General features: G+C 39.3%; 2 protein-coding genes across 4 annotated transcripts; both read left to right on the top strand.

The window, feature by feature from the left end:
- The first annotated feature begins 1,887 nt into the window (after positions 1-1,887).
- LOC148068864 (uncharacterized) lies at positions 1,888-14,650 on the top strand. 2 transcript variants are annotated; one of them, XM_087802327.1, is made up of 5 exons: positions 1,888-1,907; positions 4,963-5,730; positions 8,647-8,740; positions 10,425-10,570; positions 10,700-14,650. In XM_087802327.1, the coding sequence occupies exons 3-5, from the start codon at positions 8,719-8,721 to the stop codon at positions 12,017-12,019; spliced, it is 1,488 nt and encodes a 495-aa protein (XP_087658453.1). In that variant the 5' UTR covers positions 1,888-1,907; positions 4,963-5,730; positions 8,647-8,718; the 3' UTR covers positions 12,020-14,650. The 2 variants fall into 2 exon arrangements, with proteins under 2 accessions (XP_087658453.1, XP_087658452.1); XM_087802326.1 differs by having other exon boundaries at positions 10,425-14,650.
- Positions 14,651-15,830: 1,180 nt separating this feature from the next.
- LOC148068865 (uncharacterized) lies at positions 15,831-24,438 on the top strand. Of its 2 annotated transcripts, none has more exons than XM_087802324.1 (3): positions 15,831-15,954; positions 18,104-18,211; positions 19,000-24,438. In XM_087802324.1, the coding sequence occupies exons 2-3, from the start codon at positions 18,190-18,192 to the stop codon at positions 20,490-20,492; spliced, it is 1,515 nt and encodes a 504-aa protein (XP_087658450.1). In that variant the 5' UTR covers positions 15,831-15,954; positions 18,104-18,189; the 3' UTR covers positions 20,493-24,438. The 2 variants fall into 2 exon arrangements, with proteins under 2 accessions (XP_087658450.1, XP_087658449.1); XM_087802323.1 differs by lacking the exon at positions 15,831-15,954 and having other exon boundaries at positions 18,020-18,211; positions 19,000-19,145; positions 19,275-24,438.
- The last annotated feature ends 453 nt before the right edge of the window (positions 24,439-24,891 follow it).

Raw genomic sequence — 24,891 nt, forward strand, 5'->3', positions numbered from 1 at the left:
GGCCCCCCTCCCCCCTCCATCTCTGCCCCCCACTCTTCACAAAGCTGTTTTTCCCCTGCTTCAGCCCCCTCCCCCCAACTGTTCTCACCTCCAAGCCACCTTTCTCCCCCCCAACACGCCCTACTTCAGCTGCCCAACCCCCCACAGCCACCTCTCTCTGTTACATCTGAACAGGTGAGGAGAGAATTAAGGCGACTGAAGATCAGGAAAGCTGCTGGACTAGATGGACTCAGCCCCAGACTGCTCAGGGACTGTGCTGATCAACTTTGTGAGTTGGTCACACACATCTTCAACCTGAGCCTCAAACTGGAGAAGGTCCCGGTCCAGTGGAAGACCTCCTGTGTGGTTCCGGTTCCCAAGGCGGTACACGTGAAGGAGCCGAGCCACTTCAGACCAGTCGCCCTGACCTCCCATCTGATGAAGACCTTGGAGAGGCTGGTACTCCGCGAGCTACGCACGACGGTGAGCTCTGCGTTGGATCCGCTGCAGTTCGCCTACAGGCCAAAGATGGGGGTGGACGACGCCGTCATCTACCTGCAGCACCGGGCACTGACTCATCTGGAAGCCGCTGGTAGCATTGTGAGAGTCATGTTTCTTGACTTCTCAAGTGCTTTCAACACCATCCAGCCGGCGCTGCTAAGGAAGAAGATGGAGGACGCAGGAGTTGGGACACAGCTGGCAGCATGGACGATGGACTACCTCACCAACAGGCCGCAGTATGTGAGGCTGCAGGACTGCAGGTCTGAGGTGACCATCTGCAGCACCGGGGTGCCTCAAGGGACAGTGCTGTCACCTTTCCTTTTTCCCTCTACACGGCGGACTTTACCTATGACTCCAGCAGCTGTCACCTCCAGAAGTTTTCTGACGACGGCCATTGTGGGCTGCGTGTCTGGGGGGGGCGAGCTGGAGTACAGGTCAGTCATCAAGGACTTTGTTGACTGGTGTGAGAGCAACTACCTTTGCTTAAACACCGGTAAGACAAGGGAGATGGTGATTGACTTCAGGAAAAAGTCCCCACCACATCAACCGGTGAGCATCCAGGGATCGGACATTGAGCTGGTGGACAGCTTCAAATACCTGGGTGTTCACCTCAACAATAAACTGAACTGGTCCACACACATCAACGCCGTGTACAAGAAGGGCCGAAGTCGCCTCCACCTCCGGGGGAGACTGAGGTCCTTCGGAGTGTGCAGACCACTTTTAAGGACCTTTTATGACTCCGTGGTAGCCTCTGCTATCCACTACGCTGTGGTCTGCTGGGGAGCAGCAGCACGGACCGGGACAGGAAGAGACTGAACAGGCTGGTCACGAGGGCCGGCTCTGTCCTGGGCCGCTCGCTGGACTCGGTGGAGGAGGTGGGAGAGAGGAGGACACTCTCCAGACTATCCTCCATCAGGGACAACGCTCTCCACCCACTTTACCTGACCGTGGAGGAGCTGGCCAGCTCCTTCAGTGGCAGGCTCAGGCACCCCCAGTGTAGGACGGAGCGTTATAGAAGGTCCTTCATCCCAACTGGTGTCAGGATATTTAACTCTCTACTTTAAATATCCTGATGCTAATCCGTAGTGTGTTTTTCTTCTTGTGTGTTTTTTTTTTTTTTTTTTTTTTTCCCCGTTTTTATTTCTATTTTATTTTATTTTATTCTATTTTATTTTGTTAATAGTGTTAAATTTCTAATTTTTGTAAATAATTGTATATTCTTAAGATCGTTTTTATTTTATTTTGTATTATCTCTTTTATTATTTCTTTTTCCTTGCACTTTATTTTTTTAAACTGCGCTGTTGTGAAAGTGTGTTTCTCCTCCGGGGATGAATAAAGCTTTTCTATTCTATTCTATACGAGGCAGGAAGTCGCAGAAGTTCATCCGCGAGTTTTAAAATCCAAGATGGCGGCGCACGTTGTCAACAGTGAGTTGAGCTTCTCTAAAGTTGTGTTTATTCCACTTTAACGAGTGTTTTTTACCACTACGTCGGTCGAGTCTACAGTATTGTTAGACGCATATGTATAAAAGTGTTTCTGAAGTGTCATTTTAAATGTTTATGCTGTATTTGTAAACTATAATGCGACCCGTGCTAACAGTGGCTAACACTGTTATTGCAGTGAAATATAGAAGGAGAAATATCACTAAAAACTGTTGATCGAAATGTATTTGAGGCGAATGTTTACCGAGGGAAATTGCTTTCGTTAATATTGTTGCTTTATTGTTTTTATTCCGTTTTGGAGGGAAATTATTTTAAAATGTGAGACCTTATTCTGAATCTCCATCAAAAGGAAACATAGTGGAGTTTTATTTTAATCAAGCGTTTCTACAGGCTTCTAACATCGCTAACTTATTATCCTGAAACCTTTAAATCTCTTTACCAGGTCTCTTGAAACAATGTTGAGGTTATAAACAATATATGAACTTATGTATTTCATTACAAACGAGCAACAAAATATATCTTCTTTGTAACAGTTCTATATTCAGATTTTAAACATAATACAATGTAGTATATCTCTTCTAGTCTAACAAAACAAATATTGATGTAGTACAATCTAATCAGACATAAATAATGTCTAAACACTGTGTTGTATAAACAATTTCCTTAAGGAGACCTCCAGAGGGATTGATAAAGTTGATCTATTCTATAACTTATTTTTCTTATTTTTTATTTTATCTTCTTGTTGCTTAAGAGCTATTCTGTGCTTTAAAGTGAAGATATTGTCTTGCAGTGATATTCAATCAATCTTAGGATTCATAATGCAATATAATAAGTATATAAAAGTATATAAAGTTCTACCTAACCTATAATAAGTCAGGATGTCTTGATTTCAGTCGATCCAATTGTTTGAGCGATTAGTTTCACTGATACTCGTGTACATATGCTTTAGCTAAGAACATGAATCTATGGAATATGGTTGTACAACTAAAAAAAGCACAAAATACATTAACACTTACTCCCTTATGGGGATCACAGGGGGCTGGAGTCTATCCCAGCTTCTTCAGGGCGAGAGGTGGAGGACACCCTGGACAGGACAGCAGTCTGTCACAGGACACGCAAAGACATCATTATTCACACAGAAACTCATACCTAGAGACAAGTTCCTTATCAACCTGTGTATGTTTTTGAAATGTGGGAGGAAACCCAGGGAGAACATACAACTCCAAACGGAGAGGTCACAAGTTGACTCCCTTTAATATTTTGGGCGTTTAAGTTGTTGCTACAACAGAAGAAGTGACAAAACAGGCAGTTAAAAGTTTAAACCTAAACATGTGGTTGATAACAATATTTAAACTAATGAAACCCCTCGTTGTTCTTGTGGAGCTGCCGGAGCTAAGTGAGAGCCTCGCCTGTTTCTGGATCAGCCTCTTAAAGGCCTTGACTGCCCGCGCCAACTGTCGAGCATCGGGCAGTCCAGTGTAGTTTGTCCCCGTCTCTCGGAAAAAATGCCTGGTACACACCAAAGACTGTCGGCAAAAGTGTACGGTCTGCGCATGTGTGACAGCGGGTGACGCTTCAGCGCGTGACGTCAGGGAGAAGTAAAAACCGGAAATGCTCTGGGACTTGTAGAGAATGGTCTGTGTTTTCACCCATTAAACGAAAGATAAAATAAAAAATTTGATGGATAACGACACACATATTAAGCATCTCGCAAAGCCCTTGGTCTTCTTATTGTGGAAGAAAGATGTCGCAGAAAAAACGCCTGGATCTCACAGCAGCAGCTCGGAGGCTTTTCCGTACATGTCAAGATATAGGGACATAATTGTGATACTCTAGAATGATCATTAAAGTCATGTCAACATTGTCCTCCTGTATCATTATTAGCACAAAATGAACATGAGTCAGACACAGTGATACAGATGTTGAGATGAACTTGACTCGCATGAAAGGTTGCATGTGAAAAGGACAAGACATTATCGTAAATGAATGAGTTCATGGAGCAGGAGGTGATGAGATGTTCAATGTTTTTATAATGTTCGCTGGATGCATGTGAAAGGACCAGATTACCGTGTCTAGACTGCACTGCACTGATCTGCTTCTTTCACATGATAATATTAGTGTGGATTTTCGATATAAGTGTAGTTTCATCTATGCCATCGCTGCTTGTTTACAATAGTCACTTCCGTTTCATTGTCCTGCACTGATTCGCTAGCTAAACCTATCACTCGACCAATCAGATCGACCATTGAGCCTGACTCTCGACTCCAGACTGAACGAGTGCACCCACCTCTTTTATTCGTCCGACGAGGACGCCGACTCCAGACTGGGGGTGACACTACAGGGACTTGGGGCGCTGACTGCCTGACAGAGCCAGACGCCCGATAATCTGCGTGGTGTGTCAAGGCCTTAAAGGAGCCATAACACATTGTTACTATTACATGGTAGGTACGGTACATAAGATCTTCATACAAGTTTTGTGTGCGTCCACTGGTCCATCGACCTGCATTCACAGTATGTCCTCTTTTGTCCGTCTCTTTACAAAACCTCCACATGTGTCCCATAACACGATGGATGAACTTGAAAGGCTCCAATTTGGAACTTCTGTAATGAGATGACTTTGGTCTGTTGTTAATAATTGTGACACACAAGTGTAATTGAGAAGATGCGTCTCCCTCTTGGATCTTACCTCCAACTTCCTGGCCGAAGACTCTCACGGATCAGGTTTATGAAACCAACGTGGTGCAACATTTATTGGTTGGAGTAGATCAGACTCATGGTGAGTGATCGGTAGAGCTTTGCACAACTCTAAATAATAACTCAGCAGTGCAAACTATCACATTTGGGTCGTAACTTGTACTTGCAACTTTAATGTCAGCCGGTGCTCTGACTCTACTCTGTGCTGGCAGAACAGGGAGAGGGAGGAGCGTCTGTTGAGGTGCAGCGACAGAGAAGTGCTGTTTGCTGCGCTCACAGGAACTCAGTGAGAGTATTTGACTAATTTGTCGGACATGTAGACTGAAGTGTGTTTGTGTCCCTGCAGATGTTCGGCAGCTGCTGGTGAAAGAAGGAGACGTTTTTTCTGAGCGGCAGGAGTGCAGCTCCAGTCTGAGTCATCAGGAACAAGAAAATTGTGTCTTCAAAAGGGAAAAAGAAATTTCCACCACACTCTCCTTCACTCCTGTCCATGAGAAGGTTAGATATGAAGAAGATGAAGAAGAGTCTTTGATCAGCAGCTCAATCAAAGACATCAAAACAGAAGCTTATGAAAACAAATGTGGAGGACCAGGACCAGACTTCAATTCAATTCTACTCTCTGACCACCAGAGGTCACCGTCTTCTGAATCTGACACTGATGACAGTGAAGACTGGAGAGAAACTTCCATCTCTGTGAAGAATCGGATGGTTGCTGTCAGCAAAAAGAAAGATGATCATAAGTCACTGACCTGTTCTGAGTGTGGAAAGAATTGTACCTACAATTCTGAGCTGAAGACACACATGCGGATTCACACTGGAGAAAAACCTTACATCTGCTCTCAGTGTGGTAAAGGTTTTATAAGCATTTCACACCTGAAGTCACATGTGGAAATACACACTGAACAAAAACCTAGCAGGTCAGTTCAACACATAAAAACAGAAGCTGATGAAAACAAATGCGGAGGACCAGAACCAGACTTGAATTCAATTCTACTCTCTGACCACCAGAGGTCACCGTCTTCTGAATCTGACACTGATGACAGTGAAGACTGGAGAGAAACTTCCAACCCTGTGAAGAATCGGATGGTTGCTGTGAGCAAAGAGATAGATGATCGTAAGTCACCGACCTGTTCTGAGTGTGGGAGAAAGTGTCCCTCAAAATCTCACCTGAACGTACACATGCGGATTCACACTGGAGAAAAACCTTACATCTGCTCACACTGTGGTAAACGTTTTACACGTAGTTCCAATTTAAAGACGCATGTGAGAACTCACACTGGAGAAAAAACGTACATCTGCTCGCACTGTGGTAAATGTTTTATAAGCATTGCACACCTGAAGTCACATGTGAGATTACATGCGACCTGAAGTGTTAAAAAACTATCACAAGTTATGAATAAATTGAATATGTTAAATTATGAGCTAACTGCTTATCATTTTCTTGTTCAGTCGTACGTCACGGATTATCTTTTTGTCTTTGGCACTTCCGGAAGTGACCTACAAAACTTTCCTGCAACGGGTACTAACATTCCTACAGGGTATACACACAAGAAGTAATCCACAAACCTACTCAAGGCTAGTCTTTGAACATACACACATTTAAGGTTACAACCTACAGACGGTTACTCTCGGTCAACGTGAATGATGTTAAGAATCTGACGATCGTAAGGATTGCTTTGTGAAATCCATCATCCCGTTGACCTGGTCTGGGTTCACTAATTTCCAGGCGACAACCTCTTGGTTTCTTCTTCAATAACATGAGAGTTCACGCTGGAGAAAAACCTTACCTCTGCTCACACTGGAGGGTCTTAAGAGGCACATAAAAGTAGTACACCTCAGTATAATCCAAGTGACTCGTAAAACTGTGCAACCGGAGTTTCAATATATGTACAAAACAACCATGAACGGTTGAACCTTGCGACCTCCGACCACCACAGATGACACCATTCGTCTCATTTCAAGAACTCACTAAAGTAATGGTAATTATTTAACATCTCTCACAACTGAACATGGTAAAAACTGATCTTCCTGGATGCCAGCAGGAAAGGATTGTTGCTTCTGATTATGTACAGATGTATCGTACAAGGGTCAGAACACATACTTTTTTTTAAACATATTTCATCATTTCTGAAAGAGACGTGAAACATGAAACACTTTCTTCTCACCAGACGCGTTATCAACCCATTCGTTGTTTTTTACTCATCAATATCCGTTTCTTCCTGATGTGAAAGTGTTTTTACAGGAATTCAGAAACTTCAAAATCAAATCTTACGACTAGTCTTTTGAAATAAATTGTAGAATGTCCTAAAATGATGGTTTGTTGATATTAACGTTATTCTCTTGAAGTAACTTTATCAGTGTTTCATTTAATTTTCAGAATTATTGTAATAAAATTGTCAAACTATCTTAAAGTTCACTTAGAAAACCAGTGCAGCAGCAAACACAGGATTGAAGTTGATCCATAATCTCTCCGTCATCCTCAGCCCTGATGGACATCGACGCGTGTTCATGTGTGACTTTCATTATTTTACGTTCTTATAAAAATATATATTTAAATACATTTTTAAATACTTTGGGTTTAATATTGAATCTCAAAGAAAGCTTAAGATGTATAATAATATTTTAATAATTCAATTCTTTTGTCGCCTCTGGTAATTACACAGTTTTTTTTAAAGAAGCGCAGTACTGCCCATGTCAGGGAATTTTATCACTTTGCTTCTTGTTCTAACTTATTAACAAACACGTTTAAAAATACTGTCGTGTTGTCATTAAAAGAAGGTTAATATTTTAATTCAATGATTTTTACATAATAAACTTTACTATTTTATAGTCATTGTCTAAGCATTTGTACACATGACATGGAGAGTGTACGTTGGTTAAAAAGGTGTTTGTAAATACGTTCAAAAGTGTAGCACAGTCAAAAAAAATTAGATCCCGTGGGTAATACTGCGCTAGTGTAGTTTTTAATCTGCATTTCAAGATGCTGTTGACACATCTGTTGCCGTAACAACTGCAGCAGCACCAACTCTGGCAGTGAGTAGATGATGAGTGAAAGGATCTAAATCTTTGATCAGCAGAAAATGAACGAGTAATGTTAAGGTCTGAAGTTCAATTCTGTTACAGGAATGCTGACATTATATATTGTCGTTATCATCATTCTTGCAGTGGAATTACATGAAGAAACATGAGAAGTTTTCATCACAAACATCAGTTTGAAATATGTGATTTGACATAAATGTCTCCAACCAACTCTTCTATAATTGTTCAAGAGATCTCTTTCTTTTCTAATCCAGCTGCTGGTTCTTATGTTCCTCACCCACACTGTTTTACATCTTCTTCTTTGAATCTGCTCTTCCTTTTTGCTTCTCCAGATATTATTTTTATTTTTTACTAATTTTCGTTTTCAGCTTCCATAATAAACACTACCAGGGTAAAGATACCTGTTGTGTCTTGATGTTAGAAAGGTTCACATAATTTTCCAAAGTTGCAGTTCTTTACTGACAGTTAAACCAAGACACGAACAAACCTAATCACCAGATGAACATTTAATACCTTGAGGAGTCTCTCGCATAGAAAAAAAAATCTAGCGCCATCTAGTGGACTTTTAGTACAACAACATTATTCTGCACATGAAAGAACAATAGACTCAAAGATAGATTATTACAACTATACAACAATAAATGTACGCTAAAGGATAAAAACAATAGAGACACAAACAAACACAATCAGTGTGTAGAAGAAACACAACTCTTTTATATCACATTTATTCATAAAACACTTCACAAAAACTAATGAATAAATAACAATATTAACTCACAGCTAAATAAATAATTTAATGTCATTCTTTTGAAGCCACTGTTTGTTTTATAGTTGCATCACTTCTCAAATAATTAGAATAAAACATATTATGAATGTTCATGAAAATGCTATTGCGTATATCATTCATGTACTACTTTAGTCAACGACAAAATAGGAATAAAGCTCATGAATCAATAAACTTGTTCTTTAACAAATCGTGTTACTTCCACAGGAAACGTCCCTCGAAGTTTGAATTCCGAGGCAGGAAGTCGCAGAAGTTCATCCCCGAGATTTAAAATCCAAGATGGCGGCGGGCGTTGTGAACAGTGAGTTGAGCTTCTGTAAACATTGTGTTTATTCCACTTTAACGAGTAGTTTTACCACTATATCGGTCCAGTCTACAGTATTGTTAGACGCATATGTATAGAAGTGTTTCTGAAGTGTCATTTTAAATGTTTATGCTGTATTTGTAAACTATAATGCGACCCGTGCTAACAGTGGCTAACGCTAGCTAACACTGTTATTGTAGTGAAATATAGAAGGAGAAATATCACTAAAAACTTGATTGAAATGTATTTGAGGCGAATGTTCACGGAGGGCAATGGCATTTATTAATAGTGTTGCTTTATTGTTTTTATTATTACTGTAACGGTGGGTTTTAAGTGTGAACGGTTTAAGTTTATTCTCTGAAACCTATGAATCTCTTTACCAGGTCTCTTGGAAAACGAAGTTGAGTTCATATAAATATATGAACTTATATAATTCGCAACAAAACTAATCATCAGAAATGACATCTTCTCTTTAACAGTTCTATATTCAGATTTTAAACATAATACATTGTAGTATATCTCTTCTAGTCGAACAAAACAAATACTGATTTAGTACAATCTTCAGAATAAACCCGCTTGTGTGAAATTTGTATGAACATAAATAATGTCTAAACACTGTGTTGTATAAACAATTTCCTTAAGGAGATCAATAAAGTTTATCTATTCTATAACTTATTTTTCTGGGATCTTCTTGTTGCTTAAGAGCTATTTTCTGCTTTAAAGTGAAGATATTGTCTTGCAGTGATATTCAATCAATCTTAGGATTCATTATGCAGTATAATAAGTATATAAAAGTATATAAAGTTCTTCCTAACCTATAATAAGTCAGGATGTCTTGATTTCAGTCGATCCAATTGTTTGAGCGATTAGTTTCACTGATACTCGTGTACATATGCTTTAGCTAAGAACATGAATCTATGGAATTAGTTGTACAATTTTAAAGTAAAAAAAACACAAAATACTTTAACACTTATTCCCTTATGGGGATCACAGGGGGCTGGAGTCTATCCCAGCTTCTTCAGGGCGAGAGGTGGAGGACACCCTGGACAGGACGGCAGTCTGTCACAGGACACGCAAAGACATAATTATTCACACTAGAGACAAGTTCCTTATCAACCTCTGTATGTTTTTACACTGTGGGAGGAAACCAGAGTAAACCCAGGGAGAACATACAACTCCACACAGAGAGGTCACAAAGTGCTCTGACTCTACTCTGTGCTGGCAGAACAGGGAGGAGCCTCATGCGTCTGTTGAGGTGCAGAGACAGAGAAGTGCTGTTTGCTGCGCTCACAGGAACTCAGTGAGAATATTGGACTAATTTTGTCGGACATGTAGACTAAACAGTGCAACGAAAGGTAAATGACATCATTAATGGTACTGTGAAAATCTGTACTGGAATAAAAAATATACTTTCTATAGTTACGTGTATACAGTGTACACCATGCAGCCCTATGTCCTGCCATGTGGCTTTTATTGTTGATGGTACTTATGGCAATGAAAATATCCTTCACCACAGACAAAGTCACAGGATTGAAATACCACTGGGCCGTAACGGTTTCAGTCACAACACTAAATATAAAATAGACACAGGAGCAGGTCAGGGCTTGAGCTTACCACACGACAGGTGCCTAAAAGAAATACTTAATTATCAAGTGACTCAAGTGTGTTTGTGTCCCTGCAGATGTTCAGCAGCTGCTGGTGAAGGAAGAAGAAGTTTCTACTGAGCAGCCGGAGTGCAGCTCCAGTCTGAGTCATCAAGAAACTTGTGTCTTCAAAAGAGAAGAAGACGTTTCCACCACGCTCTCCTTCACTCCTGTCCATGAGAAGGTTAGATATGAAGAAGATGGACAGTCTTTGATCAGCAGCTCAATTAAGGACATCGAAAGAGAAGCTGATGAAATCAAATGTGGAGGACCAGAACCAGACTTCAATTCAATTCTACTCTCTGACCACCAGAGGTCACCGTCTTCTGAATCTGACACTGATGACAGTGAAGACTGGAGAGAAACTTCCAACTCTGTGAAGAATCGGATGGTTGCTGTCAGTGAAAAGAAAGATGATCATAAGTCACTGATCTGTTCTGAGTGTGGGAAGAAATGTAGATACAAATCTGAGCTGAAGACACACATGCGGATTCACACTGGAGAAAGACCTTACATCTGCTCTCAGTGTGGTAAAGGTTGTACAAACAGTGGGAATCTGACAAAACACATGAGAATTCACACTGGTGAAAAACCTTACATTTGCTCTCAATGTGGTAAATGTTTTACAGGCAGTTGGCACCTGAAGATACACATGCGAATTCACACTGGAGAAATACTTTACCTCTGCTCAAAGTGTGGTAAAGATTTTGCAAACAGTGGTAATCTTAAGAAACACATGAGAACTCACACTGGAGAAAAACCTTACATCTGCTCTCAGTGTGGTACATGTTTTACAAACGGTGGGAACCTGAAGAGACACATGAGAACTCACACTGGAGAAAAACCTTACCGCTGCTTTGAAACTTGTGTCTTCAAAAGAGAAGAAGAAGTTTCCACCACACTCTCCTTCACTCCTGTCCATGAGAAGGTTAAAAATGAAGAAGATGAAGAAGAGTCTTTGATCAGCAGCTCAATTAAAGACATCAAAACAGAAGCTGATGAAAACAAATGTGGAGGACCAGGACCAGACTTGAATTTAATTCTACTCTCTGACCACCAGAGGTCACCGTCATCTGAATCTGACACTGATGACAGTGAAGACTGGAGAGAAACCAGCGACTCTCGATCAACTTCCATCTCTGTGAACAATCGGATGGTTGCTGTCAGCGAAAAGAAAGATGATCATAAGTCACTGATCTGTTCTGAGTGTGGGAAGAAATGTAGCTACAAATCTGACCTGAAGAAACACATGCGGATTCACACTGGAGAAAAACCTTACATTTGCTCTCATTGTGGGAAAGGTTTTAAATGTAGTTCAAGTAAAAAGAAGCATGTTAGAACTCACACTGGAGAAAAACCCTACATCTGCTCTCAGTGTGATAAAGGTTTTACAAACGGGTGTAATCTGAAGAAGCACATGCTAATTCACACTGGAGAAAAACCTCACATTTGTTCTCAATGTGGTAAAGGTTTTACAGACAGTTGGAACCTGAAGATACACATGAGAATTCACACTGGAGAAAAACCTTACATCTGCTCTCAGTGTGGTAAAGGTTTTACAAACAGTGGGAATCTGAAGATACACATGAGAATTCACACTGGAGAAAAACAGTACATCGGCTCTCAGTGTTAAAGGTTTTTCAACTAGTGGTGTCTGTAAGATTCACATGAGAACTCACACTGGAGAGTCTTAAGAGGCGCGTAAAAGTAGTACACCTTTAACATCCTGTTGTGACATGAAAAATGTACAACTGGAGTTAGAATATATCTATGTATAGAATAACCATGAACTGGAGAACCTTGCAACACCGACCACCTCAGATGACACGATAGGTCTAATCTCAAGAACTGATCATTAAGAAATAGTAATTATTTAACACTTCTCACAACTGAAATTGAACTTCTTGGATGCTTGAATGTCAACATTCAAACCCTGTACTACGGACGTCCCAAGGTTCCATTCTAGGGCCGTAACTATTTAGCTTGTACATCAACGATCTACCCTCCATCTGTGACGATGTGGAGGTCTTGATGTACACTGATGATACAGTCTTTACACACGGCCAGACGCCAATTCTGTAGCAGCTAGACTCTCTACAGCAATGAAGAAAGCAACTGAGTGGCTTGACAGGTCCTGCCTTAGACTGAACAATTGAGAAAACGGTCTGACTAATGACTGCTTGTCATCATGGTCCTAAGCGAAACCCACAGTTTTAAACTTGCTTAGATCTTTGCACAGCTAGGCACTTAAAATCCTTGATCAAAAACCTTGGCGCTACCACCATTGCAACATACTTGAAAAACATAAAATCTTGAGCTTTGACAACTTGATAAGGTTCTCCAATATCTGTCTGGAACATAAAATCCTGCATGATGCTGCCCCTCCTCCCCCGAAGACCTATGTACAGCCACGCTCTCAACTAACAAGCAGAGTTTTAAGGTCAGTGTCCAGGGGCGACTGCAATGTTCACAAAAGTAAGTGCGTTCTCTCAATCAGCCTTTTCAGACAAAGGCATCAAAGAATGGAATGGGCTAAGCTCCCTTTCTTGTCCAAGATCTTGGAGAAGGTGGTGTCTGAGCAGCTGTCTTTGTTCCTGGATCAGAGCTTCAAACTTCATGAGAAGTTTCAGTCTGGCTTCCGTAAACATCACTCTACGGAGACAGCTTTATTGAAAGTGTCCAGTGACATCATGATGTCGGCTGACTCTGGTAAATTCCCTGTTCTGGTTCTCTTGGATCTGTCCTCAGCCTTTGACACAGTTGATCACCAGATCCTGCTGAGAAGACTGAGGGATGAAGTGGGACTGTCTGGGTCTGTGTTAGAATGGTCCTCATCATACCTTTCTCGGAGCAGTTTTACTGTATCTGCCAATCAAATGAGGTCTGAATCGGCAGATCTGTTGTGTGGAGTCCCTCAAGGTTCTGTTCTGGGTCTTGTTTTGATTGTTTAAGCGCTTTGTGACCCTGGTCTGGAAAAGCGCTATCTAAATCCAAATTACTTACTTACTTACAATCTAAGGAACAAAGCAGATTTTCATTGCTTCTCACGAGCTGTCAAAGACTGTCCTTTAGACCAGTCCTGCTCGCACTAATAGTACTAGATGGATATTTGGCCATCATTGACATTATTACATTGTAATGTGTTTTTGTATATTATTGTGTTTTTGCTTTATTTGTATGTTGATGTATTATGTAAACTGTCTGCATCTTTGTTGAGGAAAATTAGCATTGTGCTAAATCTGTAGCCATCTTTTTAATGTAGTTGCACATTGTCCTTTTAAATGAACTGAAACTGAAGGAAATTAACATTGCTGATGATTATGTACAGATGTATCCCTTAAATCAGGCGTCAGAACACACGCAATTTTTCTTAACAAACTGTTTAAGGCTTTCATTTTCCACATCATGTTTGCAAGTTGTTATTATTAGTGTTGATTTAACGTGAAAGTTTACAAAAAATGTAATTTCCCTCATTTTCTGCTCTGTTACTAATGTTGATTATTTTCATAGTAACCTCTTCTTTTTAGAGTTATAGACAAAAATGTTCATTTTAATGTAGTGACCAGAGCTCAGTCGTCTTTATCTTCTTCCAAAATCAATTACAGCATCAACATGAGGAATAGAATTGAGTCTGTTTACAGTTTATTTTTAGCTGAACCTACGAGACCATCATCCTACATCTTGTGCACGAGCACTGACACTTGCAATGTGTTTCAATGAGGAAAGATTTCCGGCAGCAGCTGAGAGGCTGAGCTTTCTGCTAAAAACAAACTTAAAATATGGACTTGTTTCAATTTTTGATCTTTTTGGACGAAGATGAAAATGAACACACATTTTTCCCTTAAATCTAAAAATTAACGGATTACTCTGAAAATAATCCCAGCTCTAGATCAAGGGTGAAGTTTGGCTGAACTATTCCTTTAATTATGAGATGAAGTTTATTGATTACAATATTGTTGGATTAAAACTACTTGAAACTTTAAACAATGATGAGAAATCAAATATTGGTTCAAAGACCCATTTTAACTGTAATTACAATGAAAACGATGGGCCAGCAGAGTTTTGAAACCTTTCTGTGGACCAAGAGGTGGCGCTGTTTTTGTATCTTCAGCGCAGTTTGTATTACACTTGAGGTCAAAGGTGGTTCCTGGCACAGATACCTCTACTCCCCAAATTCCTTCCTCACAAAGGAAGCAGACAAAGTACAAACAATACCAGCATTGATACAATTAAAATACTGTTTTATGTGGTTCAGTGAATTCGATGAACATACTTCAATTAAACACTTTTACAACCGTTATATTTAGTCGTTACGTAGATAATTTGTCTTTTACATGATTCATCTTTGACGCTTCACGGCATTGAACACATTGTTGAAAAAGGCTCTACATGCCAGGAACGTGGAACATCAAACACAAAAAGAGGCCATGATACCACAACGTATCCCAGCTCGCCCATGGAAGTATTTGGAACAGATATATTCACTCGGAATGATGACGACTACCCAGTTACCTGGACTATTACAGCCGTTTGTTTGACCTCGACAGACTTCAGAGCAGCAACTGTGATCAGAAAGATGAAGGCTACATTCGACCGGTACAGTTGAAACTGTGGTATCTGGACCTCAGTATACGTCAGCAAAGTTTTGAGTCATTTGCCAGATCATGGGAGTTCAAACATGTCACATCAAGGCCTTACTATCCACAAAGTAACAGATTAGCTGAAAAGACTGTACAAACTGCAAAGGCACTGATGGACAAAGCACATACTGACAAGAAAGACACACACCTGAGTCTGCTTGAGTACAGCAACAAACATAGTGAGTAAGTTAGTAATAGTCATCTGTAAAGATCGTTCTAGACCAGGGTCACAAAGCGCTTTAACAATCAAAAACAGTACACAGTTAAAATATATACTTTAAAAGGGCGAGACGTTCAGTACTTTCTAATAACAAACAACAGTTGCAACCCTACTACTTGCAAGTAGTTGATATTGAAGAAGGAACCAAGAGGTTGATAATGTTTTTATTGGTCTCAGATTATGTATATGTTATATGACCGAGAGTAACTGTAGTGTTAGTTGAAACTAACGACGGGTGGAAATGTTGTGGCGTAAAGGGTTAATGGTCCAGGATCACTGACATCATCCTAGAGGCTTCTCCAGCTACTGGAGACGTTACAGACACACCCACACACACACACCCACACACACTGAGAGTTTGGGAAAACAGCTTATATAATGAGATTGGGAAACATCTTGTGAAATCGACCTGGCCGAGTGTCCAGAATGTCATAAGAAGGTGGTCCGGAGGGCGGACCCCACTGTGCCCTGTGTGAAGTCAATGTGAATCCTGTAAGAATCTGATGATGATCATTCTGTGAGATCGTACGGATTGCTTTGTGAATTAATAGAATCCATCATCCCGTTGACCTGGTCTGGGTTCACTCATTTCCAGTCGACAACCTCTTGGTTGCTTCTTCAATATATTGGAGTCCCTGCTGGTGAGGTACCTTGCTGGAGAGTGACAACATCAAAGCGCTGACCAGGAGTCTGAATCACAACTAAGAGGTGAGTTCTTCTCTTTTTGATTTCAAACAGAGTTTTGCCTCCAAGAAGTGTGAAGGCTTGCTGATCTGTGTTTCGATTAGTCGTTTTAAACTCCCCACAAAAAACACGAACCACTAAAGAGGTGGAAGAGTGAATTCCTGGGGTCAACGTAAAAAACAGGGCACAGTGAAACAGTCTGTGTGACCTTTTTAGATCAAGCTTGGGGTCAATTGAAATAAAGGCCAGACCGTGGTTAGGGTAAAAAACGGTTTTAAACCGGTGGATACGTGCCAGAGGGGTACCGAGTAAGTCCATGATAACTGAACTAAACGTGATTATTAATAGCTTAAGATAATCAGAGCCTGCTGATAAGGTTTGGGCTAAAATAGATATAGGACAGTTTGAATATTGTCTCTAGAAGGGTCATAGAAATCAAAGCTAGTTGGATAAAAGTAACAAAACTTTTGGCAGCTGAGCATCGTTGGTTGTGGTACGGAACAGTTACTCGCGGTCTTAGAAAATGAGGACAATTAATGATGTGATGAAGATTTCACATCAAATGTTGAATTATTAATAAACCAAAAGCTGCGTAGAAAAAGCAGAAAAAGTGTGTGCGGAGGAGTAAGAGAGTGTGTGCGCACGAGTGAGTACATGTGTGTGTGTTGGAACAGCTCTAATCTAAACAAGAGAAGAAGAAATAAAAGTGACTGCGTAGGAATGAGAGTGTGTGCGAAACAAGGGAATTCCAAATCCTCTCAACAGATCTTCATATAATACATAAATAACCAAAATAGTAAAACCAACGAATATAATCTGTCGTTACAAAAAATATAAAAAAGCAACGTATATACTCGTTAATATATATCAAAGTTGCGTGTACTGTTAATGTGTGTTAAATGTTGCACTGATGACACGTTGTAACTTGATGTGAAACACAGCTGTTGAATAAGGAAGCGTCGATAAGAAGAAAAAATCTTGAGCCTGTCTGTAGAAAGAGTTCCAGAGAATCTGGAAGAATAGGAGTGTGTTGTCAGTGTGTTGAAAATATTGGTTGGAACTTGGAAAACATTGTGTTTGGACATTGTGACGCGGTTTGTGTTGTATTAAGGCTTTGTTGGAGTTACAGGCCCGAAGGGAGAATCGAAATAGTTGATTCTGAAGTGTGGGTCGCAGTTAAAAATTGAGGTCTGGTACACTTGGAGCAACAGGTTTGAAGGGAGAAATGTGGGCCTTGTAATATTCTGGTGTGGGTCGCATTAAAAAATTGACCACAAGGTTGAAACGGTTTTCAGAGGATTATCGACCAGAGTGGTCAAAACTAGACTGAGGCCGAAGTACGAAGATAAGCAAAGACACTAGAGGGACTAGAGGATATAACCAACCCACTCCGATCACAGAGATTCTCCATTTTGAATTGAAAACGTCATTTTGAAGTCAAGTTGATGCCATTTTGAATCCGTCATCATTTGTAGTCCAACAGAAGCCATTTTTGAAGTTTTACAGAAACTATTTTGGAAAAGTAACCATTTTGAATTTAAGGCAAGACATTTTGAAAGTTTTTTCCATTTTGAAGTTTAAGTTGATTTTATAAAAAAAACAAAAAAACATAAGAGTAAACAAGTAATTTACTGATAAGTAAAGTAAATGAAACAATGATAACATAAATAAATAAGCAAGTAAGTCATATAAACTTAAACAAATGAAGGATAATTTGGAAAAGTAACATTGACACAAGATGAATATAACACCTGTTGATATTGTAAGTGCAAAAAACCCTGAACAGTTAAAAGTCATTCGTAAACTTTCAGAGAAATGGGGAAAAAGAACAAAGGATTTGGGCCATTGTTATGCCGATAAATCAAAAAACAGGTGGTGAGTCCTACTGGATCGAACTAGAAAAGGTAGGAGAAGAAAACATGCGTGATTTAAACTGGAAAGCCAGTGAGGAGCTAGAAGATGAAATAGACGAAAAACACGAGCAGACAATGGGTGGAGCTAAACTAAGATTAGGTCAGAAGGAGAAAAACTATGATCTAAGATATAGACCTAATATCAAACCACCGGACAGGTATAACGACCCTGGTCAATATCCAAGTTCATCAGTAGAAAATGAAAATGCTGGTGACACATCTTCTCGTGGTGACAATCTGTCTCATTTGGTTATTGCCAGGGAACTTGGCGACGACGCGAAAGACAACCTCGGGTCCGACGGGAGGAGCTCCAGTGCGACGCCCAACCAGCCAATCCAAAAGAAGAATGAAAGAAGCACCTCAGATAAGTACGATTCAAACAAGCCTGTTAGTGGTAAGATTAGGAAACACAATGCTTAATTGTAAAATCACATGGGTAATATCATGTTACTTGGCGAACAATTACATGAGACTAGCATTATGACAAGACAGAACAGAGAAGTCTTAGATTGGATTCTAGCAGAAAAGGGAGGAGTTTGTCAAATGTTTGGGGAAGAGTGTTGCACATACATTCCAAATAACACTGCATCAGGAGGTGCATTTTCAGTAGCCGTTAATAAAATCCATCATCCCGTTGACCTGGTCTGGGTTCACTAATTTCCAGTCGACAACCTCTTGGTTCCTTCTTCAATATACAGGCCCACCCAGGGACGCCAATATATTGAAGAAGGAACCAAGAGGACCATCTCTTTACAAAACCTCCGCATGTCTCCCAACACGATGGATGAACTTGAAAGGCTCCAATTTGGAACTTCTGTAATGAGATGACTTTGATCTGTTGTCAATAATTGTGACACACAAGTGTAATTGAGAACATAATCTATAGTTACGTGTATACAGTGTACACCGTGCAGCCCTATGTCCTGCCATGTGGCTTTTATTGTTGTCCCTCTGATGGTACTTATGGCAATAAAAATATCCTTCACCACAGACAAAGTCACAGGTATGAAATACCACTGGGCCGTAACGGTTTCAGTCACAACACTAAATATAAAATAGACACAGGAGCAGGTCAGGGCTTGAGCTTACCACACGACAGGAGCCTAAAAGAAAGACTTAATTATCAAGTGACTCAAGTGTGTTTGTGTCCCTGCAGATGTTCAGCAGCTGCTGGTGAAGGAAGAAGAAGTTTCTACTGAGCAGCAGGAGTGCAGCTCCAGTCTGAGTCATCAAGAAACTTCTGTCTTCAAAAGAGAAGAAGAAGTTTCCACCACACTCTCCTTCACTCCTGTCCATGAGAAGGTTAGATATGAAGAAGATGGAGAGTCTTTGACCAGAAGGTCAATTAAAGACATCAAAACAGAAGCTGATGAAATCAAATGTGAAGGACCAGAACTAGACTTGAATTTAATTCTACTCTCTGACCACCAGAGGTCACTGTCTTCTGAATCTGACACTGATGACAGTGAAGACTGGAGAGAAACTTCCAACTCTGTGAAGAATCGGATGGTTGCTGTCAGCAAAAAGAAAGATGATCATAAGTCACTGATCTGTTCTGAGTGTGGGAAGAAATGTAGCTACAAATCTGGCCTGAAGATACACATGAGAATTCACACTGGAGAAAAACCTTACATTTGCTCTCAATGTGGTAAATGTTTTACAGGCAGTTGGTCCCTGAAGATACACATGAGAATTCACACTGGAGAAAAACCTTACATTTGCTCTCAATGTGGTAAATGTTTTACAGGCAGTTGCCCCCTGAAGATACACATGAGAATTCACACTGGGGAAAGACCTTACATCTGCTCTCAGTGTGGTAAAGGTTGTACAAACAGTGGGAACCTGAAGAGACACATGAGAACTCACACTGGAGAAAGACCTTACATCTGCTCTCAGTGTGGTAAAGGTTGTACAAACAGTGGGAATATGAAGAAACACATGAGAATTCACACTGGAGAAAAACCTTACATCTGCTCTCAGTGTGGTAAAGGTTGTACAAACAGTGGGAATATGAAGAAACACATGAGAATTCACACTGGAGAAAAACCTTACCGCTGCTTTGAAACTTGTGTCTTCAAAAGAGAAGAAGAAGAAGTTTCCACCACACTCTCCTTCACTTCTGTCCATGAGAAGGTTAAAAATGAAGAAGATAAAGAAGAGTCTTTGATCAGCAGCTCAATTAAAGACATGAAAACAGAAGCTGATGAAAACAAATGTGGAGGACCAGAACCAGACTTGAATTTAATTCTACTCTCTGACCACCAGAGGTCACCGTCTTCTGAATCTGACACTGATGACAGTGAAGACTGGAGAGAAACCAGCGACTCTCGATCAGCTTCCAACTTTGTGAAGAATCGGATGGTTCCTGTCAGCGAAAAGAAAGACGATCAGAAGTCACTGATCTGTTCTGAGTGTGGGAGAAAATGTAGACAAAAATATGACCTGAAGATACACATGCGGATTCACACTGGAGAAAAACCTTACATCTGCTCTCAATGTGGTAAAGGTTTTACAACAAGTGGGAACCTGAAGGTACACATGCGGATTCACACTGGTGAAAAACCTTACATCTGCTCTCAGTGTGGTAAAGGTTTTTCACGTAGTGGGGTCTGTAAGATTCACATGAGAACTCACACTGGAGAGTCTTAAGAGGCGCGTAAAAGTAGTACACCTCAACATCCAGTTGTGACATGAAAAATGTACAACTGGAGTTAGAATATATCTATGTACAGAATAACCATGAACTGGAGAACCTTGCGACCTCCGACCACCTCGGATGACACGATAGGTCTAATCTCAAGAACTGATCATTAAAGAAATAGTAATTATTTAACACTTCTCACAACTGAAATTGAACTTCTTGGATGCTTGAATGTCAACATTCAAACCCTGTATTACTTATGTCCAACAAGGATCCATTCTAGGGCCGTAACTATTTAGCTTGTACATCAACGATCTACCCTCCATCTGTGACGATGGTGGAGGTCTTGATGTACACTGATGATACAGTCTTCTTTATACATGGCCAGACGCCAATTCTGTAGCAGCTAGACTCTCTACAGCAATAAAGAAAGCAACCGAGTGGCGTCACAGGTCCTGCCTTAGACTGAACAATTGAGAAAATAGTCTCAATGTTTTTTTTTTATCAAACAGACAAATCCAAAGTGTTCTTCCAAATATCTACAGTATGTGGATAATTACACAATCAAAAATGTAGAGGAAGTGAAATACTTGAGTGTCATTTTGGACCCTACACCTCCTGTGTTGTTCTCAGTGTTATCTTGACCTTTAAAGTATATATTTTATTGAGTATTGTTTTGATTGTTTAAGCACTTTGTGACCCTGGTCTGGAAAAGCGCTATATTAATCCAAATTACGTACTTACTAACTTACTTACAATCTAAGGAACAAAGCAGATTTTCATTGCTTCTCACAAGCTGTCAAAGACTGGCTTTTAGACCAGTCCTGCTCGCACTAATAGTACAAGACGGGTATTATTACATTAAAGACTAAAGAACAGAACGGTCTGCATAAATATGTTACAGGTTCAACACAGACAGAAGAAGTATAGAAAGCGCATGATTCTGTCATATTAAATAACACACACCAAACATCTGAAAATCACCTCCGGATGAAACAATGACTGAACTGAATGTTCAGGTCGTGAGGTTTTTGAAAAGGACTGCTGGGAGACAGCGTGATCAATATTTTATTTTTGTATCTGAGATATAAGTAATGAGACGAAACTAGTTCTAAATTATATTAAATAATCTGGTGATTTTTCTTTTGCTCTTGTTTGTGGGTCATTGTTGGAGCCACAGGGATGTGGATACAAATCAGTCTCTTCAGTTAAAGTAGACACGAACATTCAAGGTTATTCTGAAGTAATGGAATCATTTTTGGTCTCTGAGTATAATTTTCTACTCTCAGTGGTTTGACCGCGTACATTAATCCAAGAACATTGATTATGTAATAAGAATAAAACACTAATGAAATCCAAACAAATAAAACTATTAGTGAGGTGACCTTTAAATGAAAAGCTTTTGAAATGAACTCTCTAAATAGGAATTATAAATAGGCAGAGGTTCGCAGCAGACATCAACCTGGTAGTGATCCACTACTTCTCAAAGTATATCGAAGTAGCCAATCTGCCAACCCTCACAACAACGACCACAGTGAAGAGACTGAAAGTCATATCTGCCAGATTTGGAATCCCAGAGGTGCTCGTGACAGACAATGGACCTCAGTTTTCATTAAGGTTGGCTGAGTTCGCTCAAGACTTTGACTTTGAACATGTCACAAGCAGCTCCAGGTGTGCAAAGAGTAACGAGGAGGCGGAGAGAGCCGTCAGAACGGTGACACTGATGCTAAACAAAAATCAAGATCATCAAAAAGCTCTCTTGGTATATAGAACCCTAACCCTGAGGCAGAACTTCTCATGGGAAGGAAGTTTTAGATCAAAAAGAAAGCTTCTGGAGCAAAACACTGAGTGAAAGAGATTCCAACACTGGAACAAAGAGTTTGGATCAGGATGGCAAACCAAACCACCGGAACCATCCAAGAACACGGCTTCCACACCAAGATCATATAATGTCCAAACAGAGCTGAGAAGAAATCGAGCGGACTTGACTTTTCTTCCAGAACCTGTCCAGGGTGCAACGGTTCCGACAGACTCTAACGGAACACATGACAAGATCTGGTGGAGTCTCTCGACCTCCACAGAGACTGGACTCGTAATATAGATCACAGCTTAGTTCCTGCTGTGAAGAAAAGGGCAGAATAAATAAGTAAATAAATAAATAAATGGCAGAATAAATAAGTAAATAAATAAAGGGCAGAATAAATAAGTAAATAAATAAAGGGCAGAATAAATAAGTAAATAAATAAAGGGCAGAATAAATAAGTAAATAAATAAATGGCAGAATAAATAAGTAAATAAATAAATGGCAGAATAAATAAGTAAATAAATAAAGGGCAGAATAAATAAGTAAATAAATAAATAAATGGCAGAATAAATAAGTAAATAAATAAAGGGCAGAATAAATGAGTTAATAAATAAAGGGCAGAATAAATAAGTAAATAAATAAAGGGCAGAATAAATAAGTAAATAAATAAATGGCAGAATAAATAAGTAAATAAATAAATGGCAGAATAAATAAGTAAATAAATTAAGGGCAGAATAAATAAGTAAATAAATATAGATGTTCTTAAGTGTACATGATTGATGGCAGTAAATTGTTTAGTTTCACAGTACAGGGTGATAAAAGTTAAATTTAAGTTCAGTAGATACTTTAACAGCTAAAACAGGAGGTTGTAGTGGAACATAATGACCACTAGGGTGTGCTGTGCAGTTGACGTGGTTCAAGCTGTGCGTTTTAAAATCCAAGATGGCGGCGCATATTGTCAACAGTGAGTTGAGCTTCTGTAAAGTTGTGTTTATTCTACTTTAACTAGTAGTTTTACCACCACGTCGGTCGAGTCTACAGTGTTGTTTGACACATATGTATAAAAGTGTTTCTGAAGTGTCATTTTAAATGTTTATGCTGTATTTGTAAACTATAATGCGACCCGTGCTAACAGTGGCTAACGCTAGCTAACACTGTTATTGTAGTGAAATATAGAAGGAGAAATATCACTAAAAACTGTTGATCGAAATGTATTTGAGGCGAATGTTCACCGAGGGAAATGGCATTCATTAATATTGTTGCTTTATTGTTTTTATTATTACATTTCCGGGGGAAATTATTTCAAATTTCTTGACCTTTTTTTGAATCTCCAACAAAATTAAACAAAATATTGTTGCTAAAAATGAGGGTTTACCAGGAAGTCCTGTGGTTGTAAGAAAACAACGACGTCTTTCCTCATATGAATTTATCTAAAGGGTTTCAAACTTATCAGCAAAATATTATATCTTCTCTGTAATAGTTATATGTTCAGATTTTAAACACGATACAATGTAATATCTCTCTTCTAATCTAACAATACAAACACTGAGGTAGTATAATAAACTCTTGTCAAACCTGTAAGAATATACATGACGTCTAAACAATAACAACAAAACTAGATGTATCCTATTTCACTTATGCAAATGAAAAGCGCAAAGTTCTAACGAAATAGTGGATCTTTTATAGTATGAATATTTAGGTAAACACATCTGGTCATTCCTGCTTGTATGATTGGTAAAATAAAACCAGGACAAGTCTGATTACAAAATAACAATCGCAAATCTGATCAAAAGCTAAATATTCTAACTATAGTGCCACAATAAGATTACATTGGTAAGAAAGCAACAGAGCAAACACAAAAATAATTAAATAAATACAGGTTATACATTGTGAGCAATGTTTATGTTTCCTTGACAAACTTTATATTCCCATATATCTACAAATTATTTCATCATCATAATACCCTTGGTATTGACTCTTTTAAATTTTTACATGAATTATGACATCATCAGCTACAAAGTAAATATTCTAAGTTTAGTTGAATCTTAGATTTGGTTTGAAAGTGTATTGCTGAAGTAAAAGCAGCTGTTTATGTGTTTAGTTATGTTCTTATTGTTTATATAGCATTTCTGTTGTTGGATTTCTGTACTGTTAGTGTAACCAATCAATAAAAGACTAACTTTATAAATAAAAATGGTATTTCATGTTATAATGATAAGAATTAATATGTTTATTTTCTTGTCCTCCAAGAATGTTATTTTCCATGATAAACCCATTTTTTTAATTCATTATTTTTAGAAAAATATTTAGAAGTTATCTCTATTTTTATCCCTTTTGGTCTAATTCAGCAACATCAATATCATCAGTTTCACTAACATCAAGATGAATGGTTTAATAAAGTCTGGAGGTGACAAGTCAGCAGCCATAGACAGTCAGTTTTAATTTGTAAAAGCAATTCTGCTTGGTTGACCACACAAGTTAGTGTTCTTGCGGCTGCTTTCGTCATAGCTCTGAGAGGAGCAATCAGAGTATGGTATTCTGGAATTACCTGTTTACTTTGATCACTTGGACTCAGGAAAGATGTCATGTTTTTAACAGTCTAG

This window comes from Callionymus lyra, chromosome 11, assembly GCF_982586985.1.
Source record: "Callionymus lyra chromosome 11, fCalLyr1.hap1.1, whole genome shotgun sequence".
NCBI classification, from domain to species: domain Eukaryota; kingdom Metazoa; phylum Chordata; class Actinopteri; order Syngnathiformes; family Callionymidae; genus Callionymus; species Callionymus lyra.